General features: G+C 43.4%; 1 protein-coding gene and 1 non-coding gene across 2 annotated transcripts; one reads left to right on the top strand and one right to left on the bottom strand.

Annotated features, from left to right (window-relative positions):
* The first annotated feature begins 750 nt into the window (after positions 1-750).
* trnal-uag lies at positions 751-832 on the top strand. The gene has a single exon. It is a non-coding gene; the product is annotated as a tRNA-Leu (tRNA).
* A 2,094-nt stretch (positions 833-2,926) lies between these two features.
* Positions 2,927-22,400, bottom strand: sdr42e2 (short chain dehydrogenase/reductase family 42E, member 2). The gene is made up of 11 exons (XM_036552138.1): positions 22,008-22,400; positions 21,223-21,318; positions 20,252-20,309; positions 19,382-19,500; positions 17,893-17,968; positions 12,716-12,798; positions 9,175-9,312; positions 7,753-7,818; positions 7,041-7,104; positions 6,162-6,235; positions 2,927-3,193 (listed from the first exon to the last, which is right to left on the bottom strand). The coding sequence occupies exons 1-11, from the start codon at positions 22,398-22,400 to the stop codon at positions 2,927-2,929; spliced, it is 1,434 nt and encodes a 477-aa protein (XP_036408031.1).
* Between the last annotated feature and the right edge of the window lie 528 nt (positions 22,401-22,928).

The raw sequence follows: 22,928 nt of genomic DNA, 5'->3' as shown, positions 1-22,928 counted from the left end.
TGGAGATCTGTAGGCTACTTTGTGCGGCGGCCCGATTTGCGACACCTAATACAATTGTAGTAAGACAGCAACTGACAGATTCGTTTCACCAGAGACAGGACAGTATTTTTTTAAAATAAAATGTGCGTTGATGACATGCCGACATAATCGGATATCCCGACTCAGCGACATTCCTTAAAATTGACCGCTCCGCACATAACAAACGCCGGAAAACAGTTTGTGTCCGAAGGGCGCCACTGGCGATACCGACACAAAAAATGAACAAATGCATTACGTCGGAGAAGAAGGGCGTGTGAGTTTTCACAGCATGAATTCACTTAGCCTACTTTTAGAGTTTTAGAGCACAAGAGAAGCACAGCAACGTTTTGTAATTATATCTATTTTTAATGAATTTTGGCGGAAAAAAAACAAATACCCTTACAATGTAAAAAGAAACCACTCCCGCTCACTTTTGCAACAGTGTACTTACTCACGTTAACGTTTTGTTCACGCAGATCTTCAAGTAGCCTGTGCAGTGTGGGAGAGTGCATTCCTTACATTTTAGGAAATCTAGTGCCAGGGTGAAACGAAACGCAAAAGCCTGACAGTAGCTACTAGCTAGCTAGCAATATGATATGAATTTACTGCGCAGCAGTATGCTCACAACATGAGTTTATGAAAATACTTTTCACTGTGTTGTTAAACTGTATATTACAGTACACATGTATTACACTATTGATCAATACTGCACAGCCCCTTAGCGCTCGAAAAGGTAGCGTGGCCGAGTGGTCTAAGGCGCTGGATTTAGGCTCCAGTCATTTCGATGGCGTGGGTTCGAATCCCACCGCTGCCACATGATTTTGCTTTCAGGAAACGTACTGTTTACAGCGGTGTTGCTGTAGGTGGTACACAACTTCATCATACCCAGAGCGTGAAATTCAATTAAACTAAGTGGAAGCAGCCGGCTAATTCATCAAGGTGTCATGCATGCCGTTGCTGTCATTTGTACAACTGTGTAATAGCGCCCTCGTGCGGTTTCGCATTTATTTGTCCTGCTTGCGATCCTCTGCAAATTTAACTAGTCGCCTTTTATTAGTGTGTAACGCAAGAAGAAACTCACTATCATTACCACTCTAATTGTTAAGCATTTTAATATTCCTCCCCCTTCCTTTTATAGTCTATTTAATGTATTTAATGTTACTGTTGAAGTGTCATAAACGTGTAAACCTGATCAGAGACAACCGCAGGTATATAATGCTAATATTATCAGAAGACAACGACTTATAAATTCTGTCGTCAGATACCATTTATTGAATAATTGTCATTTACAGCGATTTTCAAAAAATAAATAAATAAATAACCACTTCGTAATTACATTCAAGTGGAGTTTTCTGAGAAAAAGTATACTATATAACCTTGTCCTTAAAAATCATGTCGTACAATGCTCTTTAAAAATTACAAATGCGTGCGTGCGTGCATGTGTGCGTGTATTCGTGTTTATTTCAAGTATAGCAATACATGATTTATGAGATATTATACCACTGAAGACACTACTAAAAATCATCACTACTAAAAACCAATTCAAATTCTCAACTCACACAAAATTTTATGATAGCATTTAAAAGTGAAACGATTATCTTTCAATATGAAATTGCTACACTCAGAAGTTTTTTTCTTACAGCGAGATACTTAATAACAAACATAATCTCCGCAAACAAAATAGAAAACAGTTGTTCTAATTAGCTCATTCTTTAGAGTCATTGAAGATCTTTTGGCATACAGCGGGTCAATCATGTTCACACTTATTTTCTAGGACTTTAGTGCCTTTTTTGTGTTATGCTCATGCTAAAGTCCATTGTTATCCACAAACTATTTCATTCCCCCTATTCTTCTGAGGCTATAACACAATAAGAGTAATTTGAGTGCAGTATAAAATAATTCTATTCACACAAATCATTTATTATTATCTATTGCAATTAACACTTTCAGATATTCCACTGAGACATTCATCATCTATTGGAAAGCTCTCTGCCTTCATACACAGACCTCTTTGTACTAAAACTGATCCATAGATGTGCCATAGATACCATACTGTGCCATACATTTCTAATATGGCTTGAAATTTAAGAGTTAAAATAGTTCTTCTGGCTTTAAACTACTGCACAAAAATTTGCCAGGAGACTGTTCACACAAACACACACACATATGCACACACAAACTCATATTCTTGCAGTAGCTAACATGTAGAACTTCAACATACTAGACACTGTTAACTATTTGATCAGGAGGTATAAACTTTAACATCTACTTTAGTAAATGAAAAAGACATTGCTTTTAAATGCATTATGAGAAGATTCCTTGGCTCCTCAAAGAACCTCTCTCTTCTCATTGTCAGATATGCCAGCACCAAATGCCAGGATTAACCAAAAGTCAAAGTTTAATGCACTTCAACTTTTATATTTAAACCTGCATTATAATACTGGTGCAATGTGATTAAAGACACATTTTAATCTGAGACATTAATTTCTTTCTTATTTATCACAGACTTGCTGCAATATAGACACAATGTTATGATGTTACCTTAACATCACAAGCATTTTGTGTTAGCATAATGTGTACCTGTGTATGTGTGTGTGTGTGTGTGTGTGTGTGTGTGTGGGGGTGGGGGGGTGGGGGGGGGGTGGTAGGTGTTGGTAAGTGTGTGAATATTAAACACACTGTTTATATAGTGTGTTTATTTTTATGTGTGAGTGTTACTGTGTGTATGTGTGTATCTGCTCAGGGTTGCAAGCTGTTGTTTTAGAGGGACAGTATGGGGGGTGTGAGTAAGTGTGTGTTTGTGTGTATGTGTGCGTATGTATGGGGGATGTGAGTATGTGTGTATATATATGGTCTGTGTGTGTGTGTGTGTGTGTGTGTGTGTGTGTGTGTGCGCGCATGTTCCCGCTCAGGGTTGGGAGCTGTTGTTGCGGAGGGTTGGGCCACATCTCTCCCAGGCGGAGGAGTAGAACAGCAGGGCAGCCATGCTGACCAGCAGCACCAGCAGGCCCAGGAGAACCCTGGGGAGAGTCAGTGGCTGTGGGCGGGGCCGCACTGGGCGGGTCTTCAGGTATTGGTCCACTGAGTCAGCCAGGTCATACTTGAGTGGGGAGAAGCCCAGATCTCGACGTGCCTTCTCAATCTTAAATGTGTGGGTCACCGCGATGTTCCTCACCTGAAGGGGAGGGACAATACTTGTCCATCAGAGCACTGGCCAACAGAGTGACAGCAGTCCCACAAGAGGCTCAATTCTCATTGTACCTGTCATCAAACACAAAATTCAGTGACTGACTGATGCCCCCTGCTTTATCTGCTTGTCATATAAAATATCTGTGTTGAAGTGGTTCGGCTGTGGGCACTCAGACAGACATGCTGCTGGGTTGCCAGGGAGGCAGTGAGACTTTGCGGATGGCAGCCAAGGGTCAGGATCATTTGATTAACCCCCATTTACACTCCCTGTGCACATGCGCTTTTGGCCCCAGAGAATGCCCTCAGTTCCAATATCCCCTTACCTCTGGGGCAGATTGGGTATCCAGGTGGAAAATCCTGATAGTGTAAGAAGCTGTTGCACAGTCAAGACTGCTCCGCTCACACACATCCTGACTGAGAGGTGACAGCACCCACGCTCTCTCCTCTCTACATCTTTATAATAAAGTGGACAGTGTTTACCATGGTTCAGTGTCTGTCGGTTTCTCTCTATCTGTCAGACTGTGTGTGTCTTTACACTTGTATGTTTGTCACTCTGGGCCTGTTGATCTGTCAGTCTGTTTGCCCATATCCAATTTCACAAAATCCATGGATACTTTCCAAACTGCATGCCTGCATACTTGCCAGCACACATAGCAGTACTGAGGTTTGTGTTTGCCTAGGTTTGTGTCTGTGTATGTTTAAATACGGTTTGCAAGAACAAGCATAGAAATTCCCCAGACATCTTCTGATGTAGTTGGCAGGATTGAAAATTGAAGTTTGCATCAGCAAATATTGTACCTCTACTTGCTGTTCATACAAGCCCTAGCCCAACAATGTACCTGCTCAAGGTCACGTGAGGAATGCAGTAAAGATGGAGTATGTGCTAGTTGCCAACAAGTGCTTTTGCTCTCAGAGTACTTAACTGAAAATATCAATGTCGTCTTTTCAGCCTTATCAGGAGGGGCACTTAATGTATGAGCTTAATACACACTTGAGGTCAAAGGTCATGACACAAACAGTGTTGCAGATTGAACTGTTTCCTGTATAAGGCATGCTCACATACTTGGTGGGACCTGCTGCCTGACCTGGATGTGTAGATCTTCTTGAAAGTGTCAAGTTTACACACATAGATGCACATACGTATTCATCTATGCAATCCAGAACACATTTCTCTGGTGCCATATCCTTCAAAAGCACCTGTGTAACCATGGAAACACTGCATATAGACAGGGGACACTGTCTATATTTCAATACCTTTTCAACGCTTCTTTTCTTGAGCATTTCCAGGAAATATAGACAGTACAGAGAACATTGACTTCTTCACAAATGGAAAATTCTAGGTGTAGAAAGTACTACTGTAGAAAGTAGTGCTTGGTATTGATTGCATGTGCAAATGTTTTTTTTTTTTTTCCTTTTAGCTTTGTTTATCGGTTTAGTGTATTTTAGAGCAACATATACCCTACAATTAACACCAACCCATTTCCCAATAACGTTCAGGTTTTTCCGTAAAATTAGAAAAGCCACTCACGAATGCGTTTTGTGTTGTGTCAATTTTGCCGAGCACTGTGGTTGGAAAACGCTATGAAGTCGGGTTGCCGTTATTTAGACGGTAACTGATACATCCGCAACTTATCCTGTGACCGAAGTCCTGAGGGCCCAAGTCTCCCCATGTCTGGGACCGCGCAAAGGGCACCGCCGTGACACTCGTGTCTTAAGCTGAGTCCTCCAGTGCCAAACACTGGCACGTGTCAGAGCTCCGGTGCACAGCTGCGTCGAACACCCAGCTCATGTTTTATTCAAGCCAAATCGTCAATCTTCTATCCGTGCCGCAGGAGTGAGTCTTAAGTTTCTCATCACGAGTTAATGGGGGATCCTCGGGCTGCTTGTCCATTGTGGTGTGGCAAAAATAACATGCCAATGTGCTGTGTCAGCGGGTGCCTTTTTTAGCTGATCGTCGCGGTCAGTTCTTGGAAACATAAACACGTAGCAAGTAAATCTGAATTCTATTAGACAGCGATAATAAACCGTTATTCAAGCCATGACTGCATCTGAGCCCTACCAACGACTTTAAAGCCGTCTGAATCACTCGTAATTAATAACACGTACCGGCCAGAGAGATAGATAGTTGATAGGCAGGCTCGTACCGGAAAAATAATTCCCTTAATGAGATTTGTTATCTCCGTTAAGTACTCTGAGACATAAACGAGTTTCTAATCAGAGACTGTAACTGACACCTTCTGCGCCGCTGCCCCGGCGCTGGCGTGACGCGAAGTGGAGGTTATATCACAGAGACCCTGTGTGGGCTACCGCAGCGTTGAAATCTAACGGAGCACAGAGAGAGAGACTATCGATTTAGGTTACACGCATAACATGGCAAGCTGGAATAGCACTTGTCATTTATTTTTTATCACTGTGCGCAACAAAACGTCAGACCCCACGAGCAGCAGCACCTTACTGCCTAAGCCCTTATTCTCTGGTCAGATCTCCGTTACTGAACTGCGGCTCATTTGCTTAATTGGGGAGGCTGGTCTTTCGGACAGTCTGAAACCCTGCCAAACTGCTGCGATGGAGCTGAGGAAGGGCGTGCAGTCAGGCTTTGACATGTGTAGGGAAAAGAGAGAGGGGGCAGAGGAAGAAGAAAGAGGGAGAAAGGAAGAGGAGGGAGAGTGAAGGGTGGACAGCTGTAGAGGAATTTTGAATTTTTGAGTTTGGGGGTGCAGGGTAGAGGGGGACGGGAGAGAAGGAGAAGAGAGAGAGGAGTGGGGGTTGAGGGAAGAAAAGTGAGAGAAAGAAAAAGAGAGTGAGAGAAGGACAGAGAGGGGACAGAAGGCCAGGGAACACATGGAGAATGTTACAAAGAGGTTGGAAGAGGGAGAAAGAAAGATGGAGGAAAAGGAAAGATCAGGATGTCAGGAGTGAGCAAAAGATAAAGAAACAGATGGAGACCTATGTACCTCGTTCCTGGTGAAAATCAGTGGGATCTCCATCATAGGCCTCAGGGCCATGTGTAAACGCTCCATCAGAATGGCTGTAAGGAATAGACACTCTGTCAGTCTCACTGCTACCTGGCACAGCGTACACACTCCCTCAATTATTACAGGTAATAACCAAGCACAGTCAAATTACAGTGGGCTGGAGTTTTAACATGTGCAGTACAGTATCACTGCATTTTGAACATCAGGCACAACTGATCTTTATTCAGAGGCTAACTGTTATCAGATATAGGTTTTTTTTTTTTCTAAGAGGAATTAAAAACCAGGGAAAGTAGTTGGTTGGACACTCACCTATATTTAGATGAGGTTGCCTTTTATATACAGTAGTTAGGTCTTACTGATGTGTTCCACAGTAAATAAAACCTATTTTTAAGGACTTGTGAGCATTTCCTGAGCTGGGCTGAGATGAGTGTCACAACAGAAAGGATAATTACTGAGGTGTGAGGTGAGACTAGAGGAACAATAAGGGATTCCCTCCACAAGCAGGACGGCTGTGTGATCTACATGATATTTAACTGATACTTGTGCAGTATATCATATTCATTAAGCACTTGTCTCCAACAGTAGCAGTAGTAGTACTCTCTTACTGATGCTAGGGCCAAGGGTTCTAACCAAATAAACGCCTGGGCTACTAATAGAAATTTTATGGTATGCAGACATGGTGAACAGGATAAACATTGTTTTTCATTCAGTTTTTCTGTGTTCCACTAATATGAAAAAAAGCAGTCCCTTGAAAGAGAAATTGGCAGAAGAACACAGTGAAATGTAAAGAAGTGCTTAGATGGCAGTGTTTAACTGGGGTGACTGCTGGCTGTCAGCTGGGCGGTGGATGTGACCTACCTGCAGAGTAGACCAGGGAGACTGGGAGGTGGATGATGGGTCGACTGTACCCCAGTTTCTCAAACTAAGAGAGGCAAGTGGAAGGACACAGAGGGGAGAGCATGTGTTAGATGCCCCAGCTCATCACAGCAAAGTTACAAATACACCAGCAAAGAAAACCTAGTGACAATTTTAAATGTTCAAGTCACACCTGAAATGTAAAAGCAGATATGTTGTACTCATTCAAGCTATAGAAAGATTTAAATATAATGTACAGTGTAAAACAGCTCTGTATATTTGTAATTATTCTACATAAATTTGCCTGTGCATTTTTGACAGTTTTCTTCATGTAACATGGAACATGTTTCATCTCCAGTTGTTCAAAATGTAATTAAACACTATTTTTCCATTTTAACACAAACAGTGAATCTGAGAGAAACATGTAGCTACTGCCTTTTCACAATTATATTTTGACGTTTAGATCCCTTTAACCAGGGCAACTTATACAACATATTTTTTACACAATATCCAGATGGATGCTCCCAGAAGTGATTAATTCAGGATAAATACCTTGCTCCACGGTGCAACAGCTGTGTCCTCACCCAGGACTCAAACCTGCAACCCTGTGATTGGAAGCCCAGCTGCCAATCCTGTACTTTGTACAGTGATACTACTTCAAAAACAATGTTTTCTTTGCAGGATATTAGTAAAAACAAGTTAAGAAGTTCCTCACCAGTGGGGTCAGCCACTCAAACAGGTTGACCGACTCGCCGTCGTTGATGAAGTAGGCCTGTCCGCTCTAGAGAGAGAGACAAAGATAAACAGTCAAGGAGGAAGTGTCTTTTAGAGAGAGAGACAGAGAGAGGCCGAAGCAAGGGAGAGAGGGAGAGAAAAAGATAAAAAGTCAGAGGAAACATCTCAGGAAAGAAGAGACAGAGACAGACAGACTGAGAGGGAGAGAGAGACAAAAAGAGAGGGAAAGAGACACAGAGAGATAGAAGGGAGGGAGAGACAGAAAAAGAGAAAAGCAGTCAATGGAAACATCTCAGGAAAAAAGGAGAGAGAGGGACAGACAGAAGAGAAGGAGAGGAGGAGAGACACAGAGAGAGAAAGAGAGAGGGAGACAGTCAGAGAGAGACAGAGAGGGAGAGAGATAGACCCTTGCTGGCACATGGGTTGTCATGTGCTCTTTGTCGATGGCAGCTGAAGTATATTTGTGCATCAGCTCCCCCTGTAAAAATGCATCATGGGTTCTGAATACAAAAAAGCTTAGCTTTTTCTAACCGTGGCTTCATAACTGAAACTGACATACGTCGTAAAAAGTTAAACACACCACCTGAGAGAGCAGTTGGAAACATTTTGCAGAGGTGCTGATTGCAGGTGAAGCCAAAACACAGCTCACTGGTGTGCCATGACTAGTGATGGAGACTGAGGTTTTCTGAGCACCATGATGAGTGGGGTTATCATGTGCTGTCAGTCACTGACTGGCTTAAACCACATTTACATTTTGACAGATACTTTTATCTAGAGCGATGTACCAGATAAAAGTACATTTAACCCCACACTCACATTAAGCTGATCCTGTTCTCCAAAATACAAAATATGGGTTTATTATATCCAGAAGATGCTCTCATCCAGAATGATGTACAAGACATTGCAAGCACATTTAATGTTACATTTACATTTTTGACATTAGCAGACACCATTAAAAGATTTTGCCCTCCACAGCAAGATTCTCTTAGATGCTCACATCAGTGAGACATTGATAACATTTAAAGGGCCGCAATGTGGCATAGCAGTAAGTAGCATGGCTCAAAACTGAACGGTTGCTGGTTTGATTCCACACTGGGGTGCTGCTGCTGTACCCTTGGGCAAGGTACTTAACCCAGAATTGCCTCAATAAATATCCAGCTGTATAAATGGATAGCGCGTAAAAATTGTACCCTGTCTAAGTCACTCAGGATAAGAGTTTCTGCTAAATGACAATAATGTAATGTAATGTACATAATCCCCCCCCCCCCCAAAATGGAGTGCATAAAGCCCCACTCTCCCATCCTGAGTCACAACCTCTGGGTTTGAACTACAACTCCCAGTAGCCCCTCTGTGCAATTTTAAATTGAGGCACCACGGTTGGATACACACTGGAGAGACTCACCGCCACACAGCCCTTCTTCAGGGTCAGGCCCTCAGCAGCCAGCACATGGGCCATCACCAGGTTGTCCACATGAACCCAGTTCAGCCTGGCGTCACGGTTACCAAAGCTGAAACTGAACAACCTCCTCTCCACATTTACCTGGAATGAGAGAGGGAGAGAGAGAGAGAGAGAGAGAGAGACCATCAATCCACAAAAACTGAAATACTAGTATTTCAAAAAAGACCCAGATGTCAAGGAAACAACTACAATTTCAGCCTTGGAACCAGTAACATCGAACAAACAACAAACTATATATTCCTAGGCTTGAAAATAAGTTCCACAGGACATTTTCATGTATTCATGAATGAACTGAGAGAGAAAGTAAGAAGGGCTTTCTATGCCATTAAAAACTCAATTCACTTGGAAATTCCGATTAGGATCTTGCTTCAAATATTCCAATCAGTTATTCAACCCATTGTACTAAATAATAGTGAGGAATGGGGTGATTCATTTGAAAAATGGAATTAAAATACAATTGAAACTCTGCATGCAGAATTTTTATAAGCATCATCAGAGTACAGAGGAAATCGCCTAACAATGCATGCAGGGCAGAATTAGGCCAATACCCCCTATTGATTCATATTGAAAACAGAAACATCAAATCCTGGAAACATCTGAAAATAACTTACCCCAACCCCTGTCATTTTAAAACCCTAAAAAGTCAAGAGATGAACATGGAGAAGAGTCCCCCAAGCCAGGTCCTGAGACTCAATGGATTATCTAATGAATTAGTTAATATGACTACTAAAGCAACTAACAGTAACCAGCCTCACGATAGTGAAACACTCACTCAGAAATTTCACTCAAACCAAATTATTAATGAAGAAAATTAACTCAAATGACAAAAATCCACATTAAACTGTAAGGTTATTTGGCTCTAAACAGAGAATACTCCACAGAAGACTACCTCATCATGATGACTGATTGATACCCTATTCAGTGCGTGAATGTGGCAAATTAGCCACAAAATATACTGTATGACCGCTTGTCCCGAAAAGAGGGGAAAACTGTATACTGGCACAAACACCCACACATGCACATTCACAGAGTACACACATAGTTCATGCTATGTTACTCTATGAACTAATTTGTCATGCCAATAAAGTGGTTTGAATAAATAAAACTGCATTGAGAAAGGGAGACAGAGAGGGGGAAATAGACTGAACGAGCGGGAGATCGAGAGATAGAGAGAGAAGGAGGGACAGGAATGAGAGTTAGAGAAAAGGTGAAAGAGAGGGAAAGGAAGAGTGAGAGGGGGAAGGGGGAAAGGGAAGAGGGAGATAGTGAGGAATTTGAGAAAGACTGACAAAGAGAGTGTCAATAATACCAATAATGTAATGTAATGTATCATTTCACAAATGTAACCCAGCTTTGACAATACTGTGTATTGTGAATTCATGCCAATCAAGCACTATTTGAGATTGAGTTGACATAATTAAGAGGGATTGAGAGTGAGTAGCAGCTGGTTAAAAAAATGAGGGGAAAAACCGGTTTTGGTCATAAAACAGATGATAATTTGTAAACTGCACAGAGTTTAAACAACTCAAAATCAACATTGCCACTTCAACATCAGCCATCAACATTGCCACTTCAACCTTACCATCAAGAGCAAATATTCAATAAACACATTCTGAAGTGGACTGAACAACTATGACAAACCTATTGAATGTATTGCAAGGTAGGAGAGCTTTACATTACAACTAAGGGACTGTAACAATACAAGCACAATGGAACATATGACATACTACTGATGTCAACTGAGGATACCTCATACTTCACAGTGAAGGGAAACCTTTCTTTTCTTTCTCTAAGGGAGTCTTATTTCAAATCACCCTATAGACCTTTCCTCACAGCCACATCTTCGAGTGTTAAGCTGCTTTTATGGCTGTAAATAAGGAGAACGCTCACAGGAGCTTGGGGGGGGGGGGGGGCAACAGGTGGGCAGTTTCATAATCTAGGAGAGCTTAGAATCTTGCCCTGTAGTAAACCCGGCACTCCGCACACACCTTGTGCTCCTGGGACAAACGTAACGGGATATTGGGAGAGGGGACATTAATATTGCACGGCCCTTAGGCACACTCTGCAGGTTTAAAGGCCGCAGCGTTTAACAAGTTGTACAAGGCCAGGCCATAGCACTGAGAAGCATTCATGCAGTGGTTCTTTGCAGAAAAATTAAAACCCAGGGAAAGTGTTTAGTTGGATGTACCAAAGTGTTTACAAGGTGCATTGAATTGGTATAAGCACAAAATAATGCACTTTCTACAGGGTTCATTTTGTTGAACAACTAATGTCACAAAACATCACAAAACTATCTGGACCATAAAGCGCTCCAAATGTCCTTCACACCTTTCTCAACAGTAAAAAAAAAAACAGGGCTCAATGGCCCACGCAGCACATGAGCATGAATTAGGGGGTCCTCCTCCCCACAGAAGGGCAGTCCTAGTGCAGCGCCAGCTCTGTGCATGCCAGCCGTCTGCCTGTGGCTACACTCCATGAGCAGTCCTCCACTGGAGGCCCAGGTGGCCTGGTGCTAAGTGGTGATTGGAAACAAGCTCAAAGAAGGGTGCATTTCCCACAGTTCTATCCTCTATGATGGGGTTCAACAAACACCAAAAACCTAAAAGCAGACATGAATAAACTACAGAGGGTTTTCCCATTCAGATTTTTTTGAGGGAGTCCTCCAGTGGCTGGCTCGTGGGGGAGGTAGGGGGGTAAAACATGCAGTGTCCCTATCAGTGACTCCCGCACACTGGGCACACGGGTACTTCAGTCAAGGCCTAACAAAGGTAATGAGCCACACCTGAGCTGATTACTAGTTTGCCCCTAGGTCCCCCAGCAAACTCATCCCAGAACACCACAGACAGCACTCGCAGCTCACGGGTGTCAAAACTTTAAGCTCACTACTTGCAGGCTTTCTTGTGGATTTATTCAGAACACCCTAGTGTGGGAGAGTTGAAAGCTGAAAGCATGCCCTCACACTCACACTCACACTGTAAGTGCTGGTCTCGGACCAGTTGGTATGTTTAGTTTATAATAGTTGAGGTTTGAATTGGTACTGGGGGATCTGGTCCTAAGTTAGCACTTACTGGCAACCTATGCATCGAGTGAGAAAATTGGCCGCTCTGAAAGCCAAAATGAACCAGCACCAAATTTCACTTGGGTACAGCATCCCTTTTGCCATCTAACATTCTCCTTAAAAGACACCGAGAGCAGACCCTGTGCCTAGCTGCAAGATTGTCTGCTACTCTCCAACCATACATCATGTAGTCACAAGTGAGAGAGACAGAAGGAAAGAGAGAGGGAAAAGAGAGGGATGGAGAGGAGTAAGAGGGAAAGAGAGAGAGGGAGAAGAGGAAAGAGAGGGTAGAGAGGGGGAGAGGAGACAGTGGGAAAGATAGAGAGGGAGAAGAGGAAAGAGAGGGGAAAGATAGAGAGGGAGAAGAGGAAAGAAAGGGTAGAGAGGAGGCGAGGAACACAGCCAGAGAGCAGACTTGCCGCTCACCATCACTCGGTGCAGGTGGCGTCTCTCCTCCGGCCCATAGATTCCCGAGGGACGCAAGACGCAGGTCCGAAGGCAGCCGCCGTCTGTGGAAAGAAACAGACCTGAGATTACATTTATATTAACATTTATTTATTTATTTAGCAGATTACCCTCTGTGCCTTTAGTGTGCACTGTATGTTGGCTGCTGCATGAAACACCAGAGCTCTTTCCTCTGCCAATGACGTCAACCTGTGCCACAAAGAAAACTCCTACAATGCCAAGCAAGGAGAGCAACTCTTACAGCAGGGGAAAGTGAGAAAAGGACTTCCATAAAACACACACTGTAGTACATAGACCAATCACAGAACAATCCAGATAGTTCATTCAGAAAATGTGACAATTAAGCTCACAATTTTATTTTTCTTGACAGAGTGAAAGTTATTCTAGTTGTTTGTGTTCTTATGCAGCAGCAAGAACAATTTTCCAGTCTGGATCTCTCCAGTACATCTCCTGAAACAAGTCTGTTCATTTTCTAAGCAGTCAACTAGAAGATTGAAACACTTTTTGCTTTGCAAACACAGCAAAAAAATCACATATGACATGCACTGCTTTCAAATCCAATGTTCATGACTCAATACCACACTGGCATCAAAATCATATGAATAGCTCACATTAGCAATCATTTCACAAAGACATAATACACATAAAATATTAACAACAAAATATTTAATTCCCTCCTGTTTCCTTTGCGTCTACCCATTAAGACCTCTTACTGTACAAGTAAATTTTGCATTCAGTAGATATGAATTTACATACAATCAATGCATAATTGTGATTGGTGTGGGTATAATGGTATGTATATTTGGCTTAGAGTCAAGGGGGAAGAAAACAAGAAAATGGGATGGAGGAGGGATGCTGTGAACAGCTGACGCAGAAAGGAAGTGGTGAATGGGATTTTTATAGTCCTGGATGGGACCGGTTTGTCTAGGTTTGGTTAGTTGTGTGGGAAACTTCATCTGGTACTTCAGCTGTGGTTTGTTACCAATGACTGTGGTTACACATATGTATGTTTCCAAGTACATTTAGGCAAAGCAATCACAGAAGACTTGTACATACATTTTCTACAATATAAATGACAGAAACAAACAAACTTTTGCAACTGAAGACTTTATTCAACATCATGTCTCTGATCTGTTATCAGCGAGCACCAGAGGATGTCCTCTCTGGTTCCATGTGCAGCCACCACTGGTATGTATCAACCTGGGCAGAAGGAAGGACAGGACAGGACAGGATCTCAAACTGTTTCACAGGTGGTCAGTGCTGGATCTTCCCACTTTTGATGTGTCAGATGACATATCAAGCTCCGTTATTCTCTGTGGAAAAAAATGTTATTAGTATGTAGTACTATTAGTATGTTACATATTAGTATGTTAGCACTACTGTATATAATTTCAGGATGATGGTAAAATCAATGTCTCTAGTGGAAGCAGTGCAGAAGTTGTTTTATGTCACAGCATACTGTAATGTAGTGAAGAATGCAGAGAATGACTCACCAGTTCATGTGGATATTGCACCTCCTTTACTCAGGTGACATTTCTCTCAAGAGGCACTCTGTTCACTTTTTTATTTTTATTGCCTTTCTACATGAACTACAGCAGTTTGTGATTACAAACTGCTGTAGTTCATGCAGTTCATGCATCGGTAGGACTGAAAGATATGGCTTGGGATGTATTTTATGGGAACAGCACCAGCATGCGGTCTGTAGGTACAGTGCAGTGCAGTCCACAGATTCGTTCATTTTATTTGTTCAACTTTTACGAACAGTAATACATAAATCGCTTTTAATGTGAAATCTCACAGGAAGTGATGTTGCAGTTTCACGACCTCTCACCCAACCAAGGACAGCTATAGCAAACAGGAAATGCCCCCCTGCAGTGATGCTAGTAAAAACCTAGTGCATTCCTTTGCTATCTGTCTTGCTCTCTTGTTTCATATGTCCAAAGAAGATGGACGTATCCCTCTCTCGTTCCCCGCGTCCAAAGAAGATGGCCGTATCCCTCTCTCGTTCCCCGCATCTGAAGAAGCCAGGACAGGGCATATAGGACATATCCCTCTCTCGTTCCCTGCGTCTGAAGAAACCGGACTTATCCTTCTCTCGTTCCCCACGTCCAAAGACGACAGACATATCCCTCTCTCATTCCCCGCGTCTGAAGAAGCCAGACATATCCCTCTCTCATTCCCCATGTCGAAAGAAGACGGACATATCCCTCTCTCGTTCCCCACGTCCGAAGAGGACGGACGTATCCCTCTCTCGTTCCCCACATCCAAAGAAGATGGCCGTATCCCTCTCTCGTTCCCCACATCCGAAGAAGACGGACATATCCCTCTCTCGTTCCCCACGTCCGAATAAGCCGGACAGTACCTCACTCTCTTGTTCCCCGCGTCCGAAGAAGCCGGACGTACCTCACTCTCTCCTGAAGGCCACACCATGCGAACGGGACACGAACAGCTGAGCCGAAGGCCCTGTCCTGGCTTTGATTCACCAAGCTAGCGATTAATTGCTAGCCGAGAGCAATAAAACAAGAGCCGAGTTTCAGCGCCAGCAATCAGAGCAGCACAAACTTACCGTTAGTTACCAGCCAGAGACAACTGTGCGACCGGATTCACCTCAACGTATCTCCCAGAAGAAACCCTCATCAGCGCCTGAACCAATCCAGACCAAACCGACCAAAGCAGACCAGCCCTGGCTCCCCGACGACGGAATCGCCAGCGAAACAACTCACAGAACCTAAAGATTTGGACCTCATTTCAGGAGCTACAGTAACTCTGGGAATAGGACACTGCATAGCTAAACAACTGACTGTTACATTTATGAATGTTTGTACCTACGTGTGATTCAGATCATTACGAGGAATGTAGCTAGCTATATTTTGTTGATCCTAGTTGTTTTTTCACACACTATTCAACGCGCAGCATTAGTTAAGATATCACACAGAGACATAGGGTCTTTGCATGCGTATCCTCTTGCTAACCCCCGGTACCTTCTTTTAATCCGCACAGAATAACCCCACGATTATCAACTGCCCAAACATATCCTGTACCAGACAGACGTTATGTTCGCTAACACATGCACATAGGCGACTCAAACTCGCCGCCACACGCATGTTCCTTTGTTCTCTTTGAACATGTGTGTTCAGCAAGCATGCGCACATATGTGCATGTGCAACACAAGCACAACTCAGAACAAAGGAGCACACACCCTATGACGCGCTCAAACACACTAGTGCAAGACATTCACTCGAACCTACATATAAGTGTAAATACATACACGTGCTTCACGTATTCTATCACTTTTTGTATATAAATGTATTGCATTACTACTTTGATTTTATATTGCAATAAATACATTATTTTTCCAAAATTTTCTATTGTAATGTTACACGTGGAATGAATATCGCCAGCCTCTGCTGATCAAAATTCTAAATGCCTTCACCACTTCACCTCTGAATCATCAGTGTTATTTGTTTAGTTAGCTAAATAGATAATATTGTGATTTTATTAAGATTAACTATTGATGTGATAATTTCGATTATGATTATTGATTTAATTATTAATTGAAGTTCCAAATTAATAGTTTAATATATTTTATGAGACTGATATACAAACGAAATTGAGACTGATCTTTTATTTTAAGCACTATGGTAGATGCCATATTCTGTATGGCGCCTCCATGTGTTTACCATGTGTTTATAATCACCAACATAATTGGTACCTCACGTAAGGATATTCCTTACACGTAAGTGGTACCCTCCTCTAATCGTAGGCATTGTCCCTACAGGTCTCTTGCAGTTATGAGTTTTCTTCTGCCAACAGATGGGGGTTTTCAATCAGTCCTAAAAAGGAAGGAATGGGAACACAATGTTTAATTCAATAAACACAGAATTTCAAGTGCAAATTTGCTTTTTCCTCACGTATCCTGTAGTGTTGTGCACAAGACTGTGAGGACACACACAATGCAATGGCCACTTACCTGCACTTCTGGAGGCGTCCAACTGATGTGACACTTGGCCTGCTCGCCCTGGGCTGCAGCCATTACCCAGTATGCCTTGCGGTCAATATGTGATCAATCACATGATCAGCAACGGTCCTTCACATTGCGTTTGGTGTTCAACGTGCTTCTGTTTGTGATGCTCTCACGTTCTTCTCCTGCTCAGGTTCCACCTCACTCCAACAGAGGGGACCCCAACTGTGACCCCTTTTATGCATGTGAAAAGTCTCACTGATGTATGTCAAAGAACGAGGCAATTTCCATTTTCACACATGAGGTGTGAATTCCTGTAGCTGACATCAGCTGCTTTTAACTGAGATCCTATACTTTTAACAGGACCTCAAGACATCCTCAAATGAAAGTTGTGCTAAATATGGAGACCTCTGTTAAACATTTTGCAAAACGAGAGAGTATTTATAGTTTGGCAGAAAATATGCAAGGTTTTGATATCAGCATAAAAATGCTCTACTTAGGATAAGGACATCCGGGTAGACATGCTTTATATGGGATAAGGATATCAGTGTAGACATGCTCTGTCTGTGTCCGGTGTACTGTTCTGAAACAGGACAGGTGTCTGATTAAATGTCACATGATTGTACAGTTGTCATGTGATCACTTGTGAACCAAAGGGTTTCCATCTGCACTCTCTTGGCTGGAGTGTGTGTGCCTCTGTTTATATGCTTGTGTGTCCATATTCTTACCAGTACATATGCTTGTGTGTGTTTACATGATTGTTTGTCTGCCTGTGTGTGAGATCACTTAAATGGATGTAGGTTAGTGTGCGTCTGCTCCTGATAGAAAGCGTGTGTGTGTGTGTTTGTGCGTGTGTGCATACATGAATGTAAGTGCGCAGGCATATGCTGTTGCTCCTTTTACCCAAACACACACACACACACACACACAAACACACGCTGGTATCAGGTTTACGCTGTGCTCCTCACGCATTGTACTCCCAGGCTCTAAATTTAAAACTCGTGTCAGCAGGTCGTGCTGTATCAGGTTGCAGAGCAGGGCCTGGAGCGGGCTCATTACCATAGCCGCCATTACCTCACTCAGCTTGCGCACCACTCGGTGGAAACGACCCTGCCACCCAACCACTCTCACCTTCCCCAACCCCTCGTGGCCAGCACTGTGGGGCTTGGCTTCTTACCTCTCAGCGTCCGCCCATTCGCCGCCAGCACCAGGCCTTCAGCAATAGCCTTGGTCCGGGAATAGTGATCTATGTGCTGAGAGACAGAGGTGGAGATGTTACTATGAGGCCAGTGCAGCTGAGCACACCTCGCCCCCATCCCTCTCAGAAACAAGGAGGCCATTTCAGTATATTGTCAGATATGGCAGCCCTGATCAACAGAAGGTCATGGATTTGATTTCTGGCTTATTCACACCAAAGCCAGCAGGACCTACTGCATCCCTGCGTGACAGTCAGTATTTAAAAGAGAGGGACTGTGAGTAGTGGCTCTGTAATAGACTTGTGTCCTGTAAAAGGGCTGTACTTCAAAGGTAACAGAGGTATAAATATAAAATTTATATGTAGTTACATTGGCTCCAGAACAATCCTTCATTTCAATCTGATGGGTGTGTAGATTTAAAAAAACAAAGACAAACTATGAGAACCTTGTTTAGCTGGAGCTGTTTGAGTAATTTCAAAACCTTCAAGTAAATAAGACCAAAAGAGTTGCCAAGGGCAAACACAATTGTATGCAAACATTGCACATTGTTTAATCTGACATGCTGTAAAAAACGAGAAATACATTCTACACCATACAGTGAGTGATGACAGGTATACCTGTCCTTATCTGGTTGAGCATAGCATGAATAATGGAAGCACAAGAGAGCCCATCAGTGGCCAGTCCAAAGGATTAGCTGCATGGCTGACTCAGTGTCAGACACAGACGGCTAATCCTGTTAGCTTCTCCACAGAAGGAACGAATGACACATCCGAGCCAGGATACCCTGTTCTGCCCCTTAATGACATCACAGCGCAATGGTGAAAGTGCTTCCCTCTGACAGACAGTGGGGCAACAAATATTTATCAGAAAAGGATCATCCTGCCTAGTGATTCCACCAATTAGCATCTTGTCCACATCATATTAGGACCAACAGTGTTTGTTGACAAGGCAATTTGATTTTGTGAATGGGTTTTTGAGGTTTAAATCCACCATCACGGAGATATAAAATATGACCGACCAGGGTAATTTTCATACCTAACAGTTTTTATTTTTACGAATGATCCACGTGTACACCTCATTATTTTACTGAAGCAATTTGGGATAAGCACCTTGCTCAAGCATACAACAGCAGACCCAACCTAGGAATTGACCCTGCAACTCTCTGGGTTACAGGCTCATCTCCTTAACAACTGCATGATGCTGCCACATTCATACACTGTCCTACTGTGAGAATGGGAAAAACAAATCTCCACTGTATCCCAAAACCACAGGAGAAACACAAAATATATATGTTGCTAATTATGAGATGTCACAAACTAATACATGTTCATAACTTTGTATTCTACACATACTGACTGAGCAGATGTTGTGCAGATCCAGGATCAGCAAACCCAAGTGTAATCTGAGTCTCCATCCTTTGGTGAAAAAAAAAGGTTTACAGAGCCAGGGTCAGTAATTATGGGCACTCACCATGTCCAGAGGCACACAGGGCACAGTGTCCTCGTCCCCGTCCTCGATGGGTCGGCCAGCGAATACCACATTGACTGTGCTGGTGTACACCAGCCTGGGGACCCCCCGCTCTAAGCACACTGCAAGCAGCAAGCACAGGCACCTTACAGTACACACACACATGGCACAGGACACATTACAGAGCATGCACACACACCACACTTACAGCCCACACACACACAGTAAAGGCAACTTATAGCATGCACATACACACACACACACACAGTACAGGCAACTTTACAGCTGAAACACACACAGCACAGTCAAGTTTACAGTGCACACACATACAATACAGGCAACCTCACACAGCACATACACAGCACAAGCAACTCAAACAGCAGGTGATTTACAGCTGAAGCACACATAGTGCAGGACACTTCACAGAGCACTCAGGTACACAACACAGGAAACAGTGTACACAGACACACAGTAAAGACAACTTTACAGTCCACATAGACAAACAGCACAGGCAGCTTTACGGCCCACACAGACACAGCACAGGTAACTTTACAGCTCAGGAAGACATTGTGACATGTAGCATTACAGTGCAAAATGACAGGCAACCTGACAAAGTGTACAGACATGTAGCCCACAGACACACTGAGCACAGGAAACTGTCAACATAGACACTGAACAAAGACAAATGTATACCCCACAGAGACACGTAGCACTGTTTTACAGTCTGTGCACAAAATAAGGACAACCAACTTTACAACGTGCACAGGCAACACGAAAACCTGCACAAAGGAGCACTGACACCCCCCACCCCAAAATAACAACCCAGAGTTGATGTTCATTCAAAGCCAGGCCAGAAGGGGGGAATCTCCTTACCATTGATGACGTTGTTTGTCCCACCAACATTGACGGATTCCACCTGCTCCTTCTTCAGCTGCAAAACAATGAGTGGAAGATCACCACTCCACCCTTCACACTCCTCCACCCACTCAGGTGTCTATACATTTAACTGCAACTGTGCAACTCTTTCACTGTCCTTAAAGTATTATTCTGCCAAATCTATGATTTCATAAATACTTGTGAATCCAGCATGGTTTTCTAACAGGACAGTATAACCTGCGTTTCAAGCATTTTCTTTACAACAAAAAAGAAAGACTGGACCTCTTTGTTGTAGTTACAGAGCAAAGTAATATAGCAAAAAGGGAGTGCAAAGCTGAATTATTAGAAACAATGTTACTTCCTGGAATATATTGACTACACACCACAGTAATATGCTTAGATCTTAGGGAGTCCATGCAGATGGGATGGAATTAGGGAGATTATATTACAGGATTTGTGGACACACACACACGTGCACACACACACACACACACACACACACACACACACACACACACACACACAAGACCAGACAGCAAAGTATGGCCCACACAGGCAAACTGTACCCTATAACTTTCTCAGACACAAAGCAACAAGGAAACCCATGACACAGCAGTGAGCAACACACAAAATTGTGTATATTTTTTCAATTACTGCACTGCAAAAAAAGCTCTACTTTAGCTGGTTAACATGATAGCAGTGTAGAGTGGAAGCTAAGGAACTGGGCTTGTGACCAAAGGTCTGCTGGTTTGATTCCAGGATGTTGCTTTCTCATTGTAACCTTACGTAAGGCACTTAATCTGAAGAGCCTTATATTCTGATGAATAAGACAATGCGTAAAAACAGTGGATACCCTGGATAAGCATAAAAACAAAGCTGCAATGTTGCCCTAATCTATATTCATCGGAGGAACCATTCCATTTGGTTTTGGGAGGAATTCTGGGAAACCACACCCTTCCTGTCCTCACCTGCTCGGGGCCAGACATTCCATAGGAGGCGGTGTGGAACACACAGTCAACACCTTCACAGACTTCATACAGTGAATCATGATTGCGAATGTCACCCTGCCAAAAAAGACAAAAAATACATCAGTACTGAACTAAAAACTCACCAGTCTGAATTCACAGCAGTGCTGCAATGGCAGTGTGACAGTGACACCTTCGCACATCACATCTGTGTGGAGGGCTGTCCCATGTGAGCCCCCAATGGCTCCCTCTGCTTGGGTACTAGCAACCCCTCAGTGCTACAGCCCTCTTCCCTTGGCTGAATTTAGTTAAGCATTCTCTGATTCCATTCAGGCCAGGAATTCCCATTCAGAGGGTCTGACACACTGTAAAGCAAATGGTAAAAGGGACAGCTGGTGTGTCACTTCTATTAAATTAGTAAAACTAAAATAAACCGCAATCAGACTCCCCTCCATACGTCTCATCAGAAACCTCCAATTTAAAAGTCTCCTTGGTTGTACAAACTATTTCTAAATGACCCTTCTAAAGGCTGCTGACTTGGTGTTTCCAAACAAAATCTTCTCCCTGAATTTCTTTCCCCTGTCAAATCACCCTAGGTGCCTTTTAAAATTAACCCTTGATCGCTTTCAAATATTCAAACAGCTCTTCCACAAGATATCAAATTTGTTTCAAGCAACAATCCCGATATGTAATTGAAAACAATAACTGTAAGACCTTCTATCATCATGAACGCAGCAAATCCCCATCCCACCCGACGCCTGTACTGGAACCCCAACACTGCGATATACCTGATTAAAGACGGCTCCGTCAGGGGTGTCCCAGCACGGCTTGATCAGATCCAGTAGAATGACATCGAACCCCCGGCTGGCCAGGGCACGGCCTAGCCTGTGGCCGAAGTATCCAGCACCCCCTGTCACCAGTACTTTCCCCGCCCCCTTCCTCGCGAGGTCGGCGCTCTCCGCCCTGCTGGCCGCGCAATTGGAGCTCCTGCGGCAGTTCGTCACCCTTCCGTTAGCTCTGTGTCTGACGGCGCTGGAGGCCGTATTGGCGCTGCCAGTCCAAGGGCGGAGACCTTTGGCCTGGAGCCGGCAGGGGCTCCGGCTCTGTTCTGACAAGCAGGCGCTGGCCAGCTGCTCGACCTGACACGAGGGACCACTGTTCTTTATGCTGCACACCTCCATAGCGTCCGCCCCGACCTGAACAGCTAAAAACACATGCACAATGAGTAAAACAACTCATAAGTTATCTTCCACTGCCAGAATTCATTTCATATCGTTCACTACCGACGTCCACAATGCAATTGATCTGGCAGTCAATGAATTTGAACTGAACAAAGCAATCGTGCCTTTCCGAATGGTTGCTAACATTTTCCCGGGAGTAAGAAACCACGCCAAATTAAATTATAGCGTTGGAGCTGGTGTCACACTGGTGTGTCCTTTGGAAGCTGTAACATTGTAATTCAAATCCACAAGACACAGACTGCAAGTTCTCACTCACCTTTCTGTACGAACCCACGGACACAGGTGTGGATAGGAGAGGTGGCGCGCGCAGTCCACCTGTGCTCTCGGACACCCACAATAGCCTATCACTCTAATCTGTACGGTCAGCAATTCCGCCACACTCAGTGTTCGGCTAATCCCCGAAGAACATTCCACAAGTTTACGAACGTATAGAAAACGTGCAAACTCAATTTCTCGAAGATTCCATTT

This window comes from Megalops cyprinoides, chromosome 19 (genome assembly GCF_013368585.1).
Source record: "Megalops cyprinoides isolate fMegCyp1 chromosome 19, fMegCyp1.pri, whole genome shotgun sequence".
NCBI classification, from domain to species: domain Eukaryota; kingdom Metazoa; phylum Chordata; class Actinopteri; order Elopiformes; family Megalopidae; genus Megalops; species Megalops cyprinoides.
Note: the sequence above shows the minus strand (reverse complement) of the source record. Positions and strands in the feature narration are given on the sequence as shown.

What these genes read in the sequence shown, in the direction of transcription:
- sdr42e2 (XM_036552138.1), bottom strand. Translation starts at nt 22,400, where the DNA reads ATGGAGGTGTGCAGCATAAAGAACAGTGGTCCCTCGTGTCAGGTCGAG. An exon ending in GCCACCTGCACCGAGTGATG is followed by an intron (nt 9,313 to 12,715) that starts GTGAGCGGCAAG and finishes CTCTCATTCCAG; the next exon opens with GTAAATGTGGAGAGGAGGTT. An exon ending in TTGAGTGGCTGACCCCACTG is followed by an intron (nt 7,105 to 7,752) that starts GTGAGGAACTTC and finishes TGCCTCTCTTAG; the next exon opens with TTTGAGAAACTGGGGTACAG.